This window comes from Ursus americanus, chromosome 13, assembly GCF_024610735.1.
Source record: "Ursus americanus isolate L20-20 chromosome 13, mUrsAme1.1.p, whole genome shotgun sequence".
Taxonomy (NCBI): Eukaryota; Metazoa; Chordata; class Mammalia; order Carnivora; family Ursidae; genus Ursus; species Ursus americanus.
Genome location: NC_142139.1, coordinates 65430718 through 65443391, shown reverse-complemented (window position 1 = coordinate 65443391; position 12674 = coordinate 65430718). Strand labels below are relative to the sequence as shown.

At 48.0% G+C, this 12674-nt stretch overlaps 1 protein-coding gene across 4 annotated transcripts in view; it reads left to right on the top strand.

The window, feature by feature from the left end:
• The window catches only part of PTK2B (protein tyrosine kinase 2 beta), a 121245-nt gene that overhangs the window by 59143 nt on the left and 49428 nt on the right, over nucleotides 1-12674 (top strand). For all 4 annotated transcript variants that reach the window (XM_045774053.2, XM_045774051.2, XM_045774054.2 and 1 more), the window contains exon 2: nucleotides 2792-3032. In XM_045774053.2, coding sequence (XP_045630009.2) covers nucleotides 2829-3032 — 204 coding nt within the window. In that variant the 5' untranslated portion in view covers nucleotides 2792-2828. The remainder of the gene's footprint in view (nucleotides 1-2791; nucleotides 3033-12674) is intronic.

Below are 12674 nucleotides of genomic sequence, written 5' to 3'. Positions count from 1 at the left end.
CATTCCTGCTGCCAGACATTGCCCTGGCCTCTGTCCCCGGCAAAGCTTTCTAACACACTTGCTCTATCTCTGCCCCTCGATCCACCTGCCAGAAAGGGCTTACCTGCTTCGCTCTTAACTGCAGCCAATGGCACACAATGTAATATGGGAAAATGGAGGCTCTTGGGTTGCACCAGATCTTTTGACTTTTACTGACGTGTTATTTCTACTTAACTCTTCTCTCTCAAACTCTTCCCCTGTGTTTCAGGGAGTCCCTGGGGTGTCCCCTGTGTGCTCACTGGCACCAGCACCCTTTGGATGAGAATGAGGTCTCACCTGGGGCACCTCCTGAATGGCACCCCATACCCTTCATTGTGGATGCCCAGAAGCCATGTGGTGTAACCTGCAGGTGTAGGCATAACTTATCTTCCTGGGTCTGAGACCATGTCCCCATTGGTCAGTGTGACAGCACTGAACATGTCCCTGGTTTCTAAATGCCTTTGGAGTATGGGGATGGATGCCACGTGCCACTCCATTTCCTTCCCACCCAACACCTGCATCATGAAGCCCCTGCCTGAAAACTAGTTTATACGAACAAATCCCCAGGGGTCATGGGCTCCTGGTTCAATAGACAGACGCAACAGTTCCTGAATCTGGGATCAATTACTGTGAGTGTGTGTGTGTGTGTGTGTGTGTGTGTGTGTGTGTACACCTATCTCTACGACCAGGTGTATACACTTTAGGGGCAGGACACCCTACCCTCATCTTTACATCCTATAGCAGATCTGTCATTGTCCCATCTAATACCCCTTGGGCCTTGACATTCCAATATTCTCCTGCCTACTTCTACCTATCAGCATCAGCACCTTTGTGCCTGAGGACCTTCTCTGGCTCCTGAGTCCAGCCTGCCCTTGTGCAGAACTGGCTAACAATGCTGGGAATGATGGCTATAAGAGGGGGTGAATAAATACCCCAGAGCCCCCCTTCCTGCCCCTCCTTGGGTGGAGTAGCTCCGCAGCATGTCCTGGTTCCCAGAGCTCCCAGCAGGACTGCCCTGCAGCTGCCCAAGTGATAACTCTATTGATAACCCTCTTTTCCTTCTCCGCACGCATTTCCCCCTTCCTCAGTGGGCTTCCTGGGGTTGCTTTTCAAGTTATTTCCTCTGGACTCCTTATTGAGGGTGTGGGGAAACTGAGATACACGCTCAGTGCATAGCAGAGTATTGGCACATGGGACATGTTCAGTCAATATTCATTGAAAAATGGCATGGATATTTCTAGAATACACATATTAGTCTCTAAAATAAAGCAAACTGGGTATTCTTTTCTCCATCTGTCTTGTTCCAAATTCTGGACCCAGACTGGTGCTGTGCCCATTTTCTGCCTGCCCCTGGTGGAAGGGTCATGCCCTGCTCCTTCCCTGGCCCTCACAGCATCTCCTTCATGCCCTCATAATACACACCACCTGTTGAAAGGGAACAACTCCTTGAAGCCAATGACTGTGTCCATCTTCCCTTCTAGTATCCAGCACAGTGTGAACAAGAGAACATAACTTTGGTTCCACTTCTGAGATATTTACCTCTGCGTTTGTGTGTTCACATTGCCAGCTCCATCCTTTTGTCCCCCTTGTCCTGGTCTAACACTGTCCCCCAAGAACCTGAGTCTCTTGTTAGAAAAGAGATCATTTTTCTGTAAAAATGGATTCAGAATGAGAGCTAAGGTTAGCCTAGAAAGGTGGCCCCCAGGCCCAGGCTAAATGTTAGAAACATCCTTGGAAACTTAAAAATACCAATGCCAGGCCTCCCCACAGGCCAACTCAGAGGCCATGTTTGGGCTCAGGGCTTGGATTTAGGCTTTCTCAAAAGCTTCCTAGGCCGTCCGAATGTGTGGCCAAGGTTGACACCACCAGTCATCAGATAAAACTTCCTATTGTTTCCGTGGCGTGCTCCCACTTTAGACCAGTGGGGAGTAAACCTCGCAGGGTTGTGTGTTGGATCAAGAGGTCAGGACCCATTTTGTGGGGACTCAGGGAGAACTGAAGATTCCTGGGATTCTTATAGTCTATATAAGTGTCAACCAAACTGTTGTCCCAACTAGGCTGGGTGTTCTAGGGGCCCAGCCCAGCCCTCTCCCACCTGGCAGAAAGGCCTCCCAAATTGGGCTGTGGAAGTGTTGTTCCTCTTGAATTCTGTGTGCCATGAACGATGTGTCTTATGATGAGATCCTGCGGGACTGAGGCCTCCTGCCCAGAAAGGAAAGTTCGGGCTGGCAGCCGAGGGTGGGGGCAGAAAAAGCCATTAGCTGATGGGCCAGCCTCCCACCTGGACCCTTTCCTGCCTTGTCCATTCCAGCTCCCTCCAGGCCACCCGTTCTCCCCTTCTGCTCTTCTCTTGTCCCTGTTTCTCTCCTGCTATTTTCTAGTGTCTAACTCTTTGCTTTTTCTGCTCAGCTGTGCCTTGGAACCATGCTGCGGCCGCCCCCTCTCACAGCTGCCTTTGCAAAGTGTGGGCCTCTTGCCTCCGAGCCCAGTGTGGGAGGAGAAATGTGATGAAGAGAGGGGGCTTCTAGAAGAGAAAGCTCACAGCCTGGGAGTTCGAGGGCCGGGTTTCAGACCCGGATGTTTATACGAACTGCTCCTTTGTGCTTCAGCTTCCCTGGGTCCATAAAGCTGGATGCCTTGAAGGGGAGTTTTTGAGAATGGGGGGATGTGTGGTTTCCTAGGTCCCAGAGCTCGGTGGGTGCCATCCCTGGGGCAAGAGGCATGTGGGCCTCCTCGGACTCATTTCAGGGCTGTCCCTCTGCTATCTCCACAGGACTGCGATGTGCCGGTCCTAGCTGCGGCCTGAGAGGATGTCTGGGGTGTCTGAGCCCCTGAGCCGAGTGAAAGTGGGCACACTACGTCGGCCTGAAGGCCCCCCAGAGCCCATGGTGGTGGTGCCAGTAGATGTGGAAAAGGAAGACGTGCGGATCCTCAAGGTCTGCTTCTATAGCAACAGCTTCAACCCTGGGAAGAACTTTAAACTGGTGAAATGCACTGTGCAGACCGAGATCCAGGTGAGTGTGGCAGGCAAGACCTGCTGTCTTCATTCGTCTATCTCTCCCTCTCCTTTCTGGGCAGCTGACAGCCCTCCTTCAGCCTAGCAGGCTCTCCTGTATCCGCTCCCTGGGCTGGGGACACCTGGAGAGGCGTTCTTAGCCTGCTGTGCTGGGCCTCCTCTCCAGGGCTCTGCAACGAACCTCATAGGGGAGGGAGACAGATCTTAGAGGCTTCATGTGAACCCCAGATCATTTGCCTTGTCTTTGATTCAACTCATTTCAGCTCATTAAAGATTTATGACATTTGGAGCTCTGAGAGGGATGTAAGAGCCTTCACCCTCAAGGAGTATACACTCTGATAGAATTAGGATTTGAGATATACTCAAGTGGTTGCATTGAAAATAGAGCAAAAATGTTGTAAGACATGTGCTTGGCACTTAGAGAAAGGAGGTGGGAGGATGATAATGAACTAGAGATGCCCTAGACCAGGTGGATGGTTGCCAGGTCCTTCATGAGGCAATATTTCCATTGGCTCATTCTCCTCCAGGGCTATGGAATCTGTTTTGTGGGTTTGGGTGCCCAACATCATCACAGCACCTAGACCCCAGGAAGCCAGTTCACCTTAAGCAAATGTATAAGAACTTGTCATTAAAGCAGAGTTGCCATACACTGGTTGTTTTTTTTTTAATTATTATTTATTTGAGAGAGAGAGAGAGAAAGAGAGCACGAGTGTGGGGAGGGGGCAGAGGGAGAGGGAGAAGCAGACTCTCTGCTGAGCAGGAAGCGTGACATGGGGCTCAATCCTAGGACCCTGAGATCATGACCTGAGCTGAAGGCAGACACTTAACCAACTGAGCCACTCAGGTGCCCCTACACTGATTGATTATTTAAACACTTGCATTTATTGAACAATCACTATGTACAGCCTAGATCCATCCCTCAGCACACGTTACCTCCTTGAATCCTCCACAGCCCCATGAGATAGATAGAATGAGGATATCCTTTTCCACTGCCCAGACTATCCCTTTCTAATGATGTCTAAGAAAGCCAGACTGGTTTTCAAAAGCTGGCTTGTCGGATTTGTCATTTGAACAAAGGAAGCAGAGGACTTTTCGGAAAACTAACCACATTTGAGAAGGCTGGATGAACTATTTCCAATCCCTCCATCACCAATCCTTCCCCTGTCCCGCAAGTCAGTATCCCTCAAACTCAGTGAGTGTCTCTTCTAGTTGATGCTGGCAGCAGCCTCTCCACCTGTCCATCTGTCTCCTTAGGTGCCTTCCGTCTATTACAGCACATGCCATGCTTCAATACACCAGAGCAGAATGTAATTGATCAGGTCACCGCCTTGGCCAGTTATAATAATTGATCATGGTTTGGTTACTCCCTCTGTTTCCTGCATTGATTTGATAAGGATCTCGTTTGCTCATCTTATGGTTCCAGACATGTAGGTAGAGTTGTGCCCTGATGGTAAGCTCTGGGCACCTTCTTCCTCCCTTCCAGGGAGGTGTTTTCATATCTTAGCTGTCTACTTCTTGAGACTTTCTTTGGGTCTATCATCTTCACAGATATCTGATGCCATCCACTGTGGGTTTTACTAGTATGATTTTCAGAAGTTAACCTGCTTTCCAAGTTCGGAGGTGCCTCCCTGCCCTTTTATGCTAAAAACCTGCAAGCATCTGGTTGGTCCAGATTAGGACTTGTTCTACGGAATTACAGTGAAAAGGGACCCAAAAGGATAGGTACTTTCCAAAAGGGGGGAACACCAAGAACAAAAGCAGGGAGGCTGCTAAACAGTGAGTAGTTCATATGGGGTAATATGAGTAATATTTAGAAAAGTGTCAAAGTCAAGATCAGAAAGGAAAGTTGATGGCAGATAAGAGAAGACCTAGAACGTTAGGCTGAGAAATTTGGACATGGACAGGCACTCGGAAGAGACACAGTTTTTAAGCAGGAGAGTGGCTTTTCTGGAGCTGATGACTTGCTGAGTGCATAAGGGGATAAAAATACAGTGGGCCTACAGAAAATGCAATGAGACCCAAGCTTTAGAAGAATGTCTAGTACTCAAGGCATTATCTGGGTGTGAGAGCAAAGGTGAAGAAGAACAAAGAAGGAAATGATAGCCTTCTAAGAATTTATGTCCAAGCCTTAGATTTTTCCTATTTCCAATCTGTCCTGCAGGCAAACAGCCCTGGCTTTAAAACCACCTAGACCTTGAGCCAGATACTCCTCCACTCTTATTGGTTATATGACCGTAGGACCAATACTTGACCAACCTGGATTCAGTCTCCTCTCTTGGGGATTATGCCTACCCATGGCCATGTTGTAAGGGTTAGAGGTGGTAGATGAGAAGCACCTAGCCTATTGTAAGAGCTTGATCATTGGGAGCTATTGATTGCTTGAATGTTAGGTCATTTCCCCACTCAGGAATCTCCAAGGATTTTCCATTGCTCTAGAATAAAGTTCAAATTGTTTTCCTTTAGTGTTTATCCACTTATCTGTCCTATTTTCAAATAGAGAAGTAAGATGATCAGATTGGTGTTTTCAAGCAGTATATAATGTTCTGCAAGGTGTTTAGAAGTATGTCCAGGAGAATGGGTTTTAGGGTCAAAAAAGTTTGGGAAATGCTTGGTTAAACAATTCCAAACAGAACCTTTGTGACAGGACTTCTCAGAACCTTAAATATGCTGATATGCATGGTGAATCACTAAGAAAGGGCCACAGAGGGGATGTTTTCTTTCTTTTTTTTTTTTAAGATTTTATTTATTTATTCGACAGAGATAGAGACAGCCAGCGAGAGAGGGAACACAAGCAGGGGGAGTGGGAGAGGAAGAAGCAGGCTCATAGCAGAGGAGCCTGATGTGAGGCTCGATCCCGTAACGCCAGGATCACGCCCTGAGCTGAAGGCAGACGCTTAACCGCTGTGCCACCCAGGCGCCCCGAGGGGATGTTTTCTAACTAACCCATTTCATATTTGCCTAAGAAACCCTTGTTTTGAAAGGTGGACCACTAGTTCTCTGGAAAATCATTTAAGAATCTGTTTTCCCTAAACTCTGACAGCGGTACAGAAAGGGCAGGAGAGAGGAAAGGCTGGAGACAGGAGATGGATTAGGGAGCTGTGGCCATAGTGCAGGCGGGAAATGATGAGGGCCTGAACTAAGGGAGTGGCATTGGAACAAAGACAAGTCAACACATCTGAGGGCATCTAAGGAGGCAGAGTTAAGAGAATTTGATGATTAACTGGAGGTAGGGAGGGAGAAAAAGGAAGGATACAAGAATGACTCAAGCTTTTGCTTGGGTAACTGAATGGGTGTTGGGGCCACTCACTGAGATACCAACAGAGACAGGAAGGGCGTTCTGAGATTTCAGCTTTACATGTGTTGTGTTTGAAGTGTTTATGAAACACCCCCACAGAGGCACATAGGCCTGGAGCTCAGGAGGCAGGAAGGACCCAGTGAGAAGGATTTGGGAGTCATTATGCAATGCATACCATATGAATGGATGGGATCACCCACAGAAGGGTGAGTAGAGCAAATGAAAAAAAGTTGCAATTTGGAAACCCTGGGAAAGCAACTTCTAAGAGGCTGATAGAGAAAAAGGGGCAGATGAAGGAAAGAGAAGAATTATCCAGGGAAAGATGAAAAGAACCAAGAGAACAGGCAGCGGACACAAAGGCAGAGGAAATTTTGAGGAAAGAGTGGTTAGGGGTGTCAGACGCTCAGAAAGGTCAAGTGAGATAAGGCTAAAAATAGTTCATTGGCTTCAGTAACCAGTGCCATGATCTGTTTCTGGGCCCTTTCAGTAGAAAGATGGGGGTGGGGGAGCAGAAGCCGTTGTAAAGTTGGTTGGAGAGTGGAGACAGTGAGTATAACCAACATTTTAGAGAGGTTTTGATCATAAAGGGAAGGAAAGAAGAGAAGGCAAAAGGAACAGTGTTAACAGCATAGGGAACAGCATATTTCCAGCATAGGATATATAGGCAGAAGATAGGAGATGCAAGAATGAGGAAGAGGGAGGTGTCAAGAATGGCAACTCTGATTCAGGTAGACAGGATCTCAAAGGTCCTAACATGATAAGGTACATGGCAGGTTTGAGGCTAAGAGATGCCCAAGGTTGGCTATTTAAACTAAGCTAAAAATTTTGGTTTCATCCCATCTTTTGTGGGAAGCCAGTGATATAGTTTAAACATATGAGTGACATGAGATTGCATTTTTAAAAGATCACTTGAGTTTAATAGTGGAAAATAGATTGGAAGAAGGCAAGAATGGTTGTAGGGAGATGTTAGGTGGCTGTTGCAGTGATCCAGATAAGAGATGATGGTAACATAGCCATGAAGGTAATGATGATGATGATCTTAGTGATGACATGTTGATGGTAATGATGGTGGCAGTGATAATGATGGTGAGGGTGGCATTGATAGGGGCGATGATGTTCATGATGATATTGGTGGTGAGGGTGGTGATGATGGTGAGGAATGATTGATGGTGGTGGTGATAACGATAAGGGTGATGATGGTGACGGTGGTGATGGTAGTGTTGATAGTGATGATGATGGTGGTGATGGTATTGATGGTGATGGTGCTGGTGACAGTGAGGATCGATGACGGTGGTGGTGGTAATGATAGTGATGATGATGATGGTGGTGATGATGATGGTGGTGATGGTATTGATGATGATGGTGCTGGTGACAGGATCGATGATGGTGGTGGTGGTAATGATAGTAATGATGATGATGGTGGTGATGATGATGGTGGTGATGATGATGATTGTCGTGGTGGTAGTGGTAATGATAGTAGCTAGCACTTTTTTTTTTAAAGATTTTATTTATTTATTTGACAGAGAGACAGTCAGCGAGAGAGGGAACACAAGCAGGGGGAGTGGGAGAGGAAGAAGCAGGCTCCCAGCCGAGGAGCCCGATGTGGGACTTGATCCCGGAACGCCGGGATCACGCCCTGAGCCGGAGGCAGACACTTAACGACTGCGCTACCCAGGCGCCCCAGTAGCTAGCACTTTTGAAAGCACATCAAATGTATTATCTTACTGACTTCTCAAAAGAACTCTATCAAGCACATACTAAATTATCTCCATTTTGTATATAAGGAAACAAGGCACAAAGTAGTTCAACAAATTGCTAGTATGTAGTGGAGGCTGTCTTCAAACCCAGTCACCCCACCTCCAGAGCCTGCACTCTTAACCACCATGATCTATGGAGAGAAATGATTATAATCCAGAGAATTTAGGAGACGTAAATGAAAGGTTTTGCTGATGGACCAGAGATGCAGGAATGAAAAAGAGGGAGGTATCAAGAATGGCAGCTTTGGTTCAGGTGAACAGGGTCCCACTCCCTAAGATGAAGAACATTTGAGGAAAAACTGGTTGGAGAGGGGACAGTTCATAAGTTCAGTTTTGGACCTGTCAAGTGCAGTTGAGATGCCCTAACATTTTCACATGAAAATGTGGAGTAGACTTTTTGATACACGATTCTGGAGCAGAGAACGGTGCTGGAGATGGACATTTGAGTGTTGTCAGCCTCTGGGTGGTGGTTAGAGCCAGGCAATGGGTGAGATCATTAATGAAAGCATCCTGATTAATGTCATGGTCCATTCCACAAATATTTGTGGAGTACCCCATGTACCTGGCACCATGCTGGCTATGGCCTGGGGGTATCATCATACTTGAAAACAGAGTGAGCTTGACACTGACTCACACTAATGAATGAACCTTTACAAGAGGCAAGTGCTCTGACAGGGAGAAGGAGGGTCTGTGAGAGCATAAAATACAAAAGAGTTTGGTCTAAACGTCAAGGAGCAGCTTTGCTCTTCAGGGCCTGTTTGTAGACTCTGTGTCCAACTGCATACAGGTCTGGACCCAGCTTCCCCACCTGAGACTCTCGGGCCCCTGCCACCCTCTGCTCCAACTCCTTCCTGCACCTTTCTTCCCTAGCAGGGCTTTGTGCTTTGACAGGCTTTTCTACTTCCAGCTCCTGTCTTCTTCCACCATCCTCCCTGTGCTCAGCTAGCCAAACACTTGTCCTTCCATAAGAACACGTCTGAAATGCTGACACCCCCATGTAGCTGTGTCTGATTCAGTAGAAGCAACGGAGAATCGCTCTGGCACAGGCCATGTGATAGCACCTCTCCCAAACAGAGTTATTCCATGTGCGCTCGCTGATTTCATGTTTTCCTTCTTATTCTCAACGGCTTTCTATGAGAATGTAATTGCCTCATGATGTTTTCTCTGGGCTGTTAAAAGCTCTGTAAACAATGCTGGCCCTTGTGCCTAGGATCCAACAGAAATCAGACAGGTGTTGAAGGGAACTGAGCAAGTGCTGGATGAGAAATGTATTTTGCTCTTCTTGATTTTCCATTTCTCTTTTGTTTGATATTCATAGGAAATTGTGTTTGTTTGGGAGCTCTGAATCTCTGTTGCAAGTGGAGGCTTATATCATTATATCCTTCTCTAACATGCTAATTTGCTTGTCTGGGAAAGAGGTTAAGATAACACTTTGTAAACAACCAGCAGAGTGCCACCCAGACGTGCCCACACAGGGCGTCTCTCTTTGACTCTTAATAGCTTCTCCTTCATTCCCATTCTCCCTCTGTCTCTCTCTCCTGCTCTCCCCCTCCCTTCCCCTTTCTCCTTCCCCTCCTCTCTCATTCTCTTCCGTGTAGGTTGACCTTACATGCTGATTTGTGTCAGACAGTCCTGGCTTACACACCCTGTCCAAAGATGATTATGAACAGTGCCCCTGCCAATCTCAAGAGCATCATGATTTGAAGGATAAATTACATGGTCACCTACTTCTAAGTGCCACATTTACTCCTCTCTTTGCCTGGTATACTGGCTTGCTGGCTCATGGTGTTTTTCTCTCTCTGGCTGATGTCGGCTGACCCACTCTCTGCATGGGCCTATCTGTTCATCATGGGACTTCTGTGTCTCCCACAGGAGGGCCTCAAGCAGAGAAGTAGACACTTGTCTGTGTCTTAGGGTGTGGTTAGGAGAGTGCTGAGAGGGAGGGGAACCCCACATCCAAAATCCTCTTCCTCAGCTGGCCTCTATCATGCTGAAAAGCCATGTTCAAGATTCATCCTTGTTTTGTCCAGAAGCAAATTCTGCTAAGAATCCACATTGACATCCCCGGGAAGGACGGAGCCTGAGCCAACCTTTGCCCTGCCCTTTGCACCTGGTCCATCTTCATCCTGTCCCTTCAAAGCAAGGTTTCCAGGCTGTGGGATTGGCCTGTGGTGCTTCTTACCTGGTGTGTGAGCAAGGCAGAATCCGGCCCCAAGTGCAGTCTGCTTTGCAACATGTGTACTCACTGACCTCCCCTATAAATCCAAGGGTCGTTCTTTTTTTAAAGATTTTATTTATTTGAGAGAGAGAGCGTGTGTGTGCACATGAGCAGGGAGAGGAGGAGCAGAGGCAGAGGGAGAAGCAGGCTCCCCACTGAGCAGGCAGCCCCATGTGGGGCTCGATCCCAGGACCCTGGGATCATGACCTGAGCCGAAGGCAGAGGCTTAACCAACTGAGCCACCCAAGCGTCCCTACAGTGGTCATTGAATATACAGTACAAGCAAGAATATTCCCAGAAAGGCACATTTCAGATATTGAGACCCATTGTCCCTGCCCGATACTTGTTGGTTTCAAGTTTAAAATTATCACTTAACCAGACACTTAACCAGGATGCTATGGACTGAATGTTTGGGTTCCCCCACAACTCCACACATGTTGAAGCCCTAACCTCCAGCGGGATGGTATTAGGAGATGAGGCCTTGGGGAGGTGATTAGGTTTAGATGAAGTCATGAAGGTGGGGCCCCCAGGATGAGATTAGTGTCCTTTCAAGAAGTGGAAGAGACCAGAGCTCTGCCCGCCATGTGGCGACCCTGCCTGCCCTCGGTGAACCGGGGAAAGAGCTCCACCAAGAACTGAATCTGCTGGCACCTTGATCTTAGACTTCCAGCCCCCAGACCCATGAGACATGAATGTCTGTGGTCTGTGGCTCTGTTCCACGAGCCCAAAGTGACTCCAACACAGAGCCAGCAGCTCCATGCAGTCAGAGGAGGGGTCTTCAGCCGGAAGGTCACGGTCTCCAGAACAATCACTGCTGCCCTCCTTCAGATGTCTCTGGGGGCAAGACCACAGGGTTGAGGTGCGAGAGGAAGGGAATGCATGTTTACCTGTCCTGGGAAGTTGCTTTTTCTGAAAGAAAGGTTGCCCTAAGAAGAATAAACGAAGCCACGCAAGGCTAGTGAGGACTGTCAGGGGAAAACCTGAGGGGGAAGAGTCCAGCCTGGAGACCACAAATCATTACCACAGAGCCCCTCACAGTGATATAAAAAAGAAGGCAGGTGGACAAGCGCTTCCCCCTTTCTGCACCCCCTCCCCATTTCCTGTGCATGCCTACCCACCGGCCCACCCACCGCAGACGCCTGCAGAGGCGAGCGCCAGGCGAACTGGCGGGGTTCGGAGCCTCTCTGTATTTATCTGCATGCCTACATCCATTATATCGACAAATGAGCAGGCAGGTGCCTGTGCTTACGTTTCTATTTTTAATCTGGCTGTTGCGTTGCTGAATGTCCCTGTTAGATAGAGGCTTTTGTCACATCAAAATGAACACTCTCAGAGTGATAAGTAATGCTAACTTTTAGTATTTGGTTCTTCAATCCCTTTTTAAAAAATGATCCCTTAGGCGTGTTGAGAACTTGGGACTTGTAGAGCTACTGTACTTGTCTCCTAGGGCTGCAGTAATTAATTACCAGAAACCCCAGGGGCTTTAAACAACAGAAATGTGTTCTCTCAGGGTTCTGGAGGCCGGAAGTCCCATAGCAAATGTTTGGTGGGACTTGAAAGCAGAATCTTCCCTCGCTTCTTGGAGCTACTGGGGTTCCCAGCTTCCTTGGCTTAGGGCTGAAGGACTCCAATGTCTGCCCCTGCCTTCATAATGCCTTCTGCTCTCCTCTCCATGTGCCTCTTGTCTGTGTGTCTTTTAGAACTTAGGAGCCACCCAGAGAGTCTAGAATGTTCTCCTCTTGAGATCCTTAAGTACATCTGCAAAGCTCCTTTTTCCAAATGAGGTTACATTCACAGGTTCTGGGGATTAGGTCATGGACATATCTTTTTGGGGTCATCATTCAGCCCTGTGCAGCCATCAGTTAGGATCACAGTGTCTGTTGCTGGTACCCTGATTCTGGTGTACCCAGACCCAAGTGTTCAGTATACAGGTGAATGTGAGCACTTTGCACACATATACACACCCACGCTAAAGGAAGGCTTGTTGCCAGGAAATGAGAACAGAACATGGGCTGACGCCACTTTTCCCCACTGCTGTCTGGGATCTTCAGTCTCTGGGCAGCCTGTGGCCGGCCTGTGCCCTCACAGGATGTTTCCTGTGACACGGTCAGGCTACGTGATGCCACAGGCCTGTGCCTTGACTGGATCTCGTTCAGTCACATGACTTGATGAAAAGTTGGTGACCAACTTTGTACCACTGGGTCCATGACCTCCTCGCATGCCTCCAGCTCGAGTATCCACCTGGCTGCTTGCTGTCTCCGCTGGACATCTGACTTCCACGTAGAGGCTCACACTCACAATTCCCTCCTCAAACTGCTTCTCTTCCCATCTTTCCCAGCTCCCACAACTGCTGCTCTGTTCTCTCAGTTG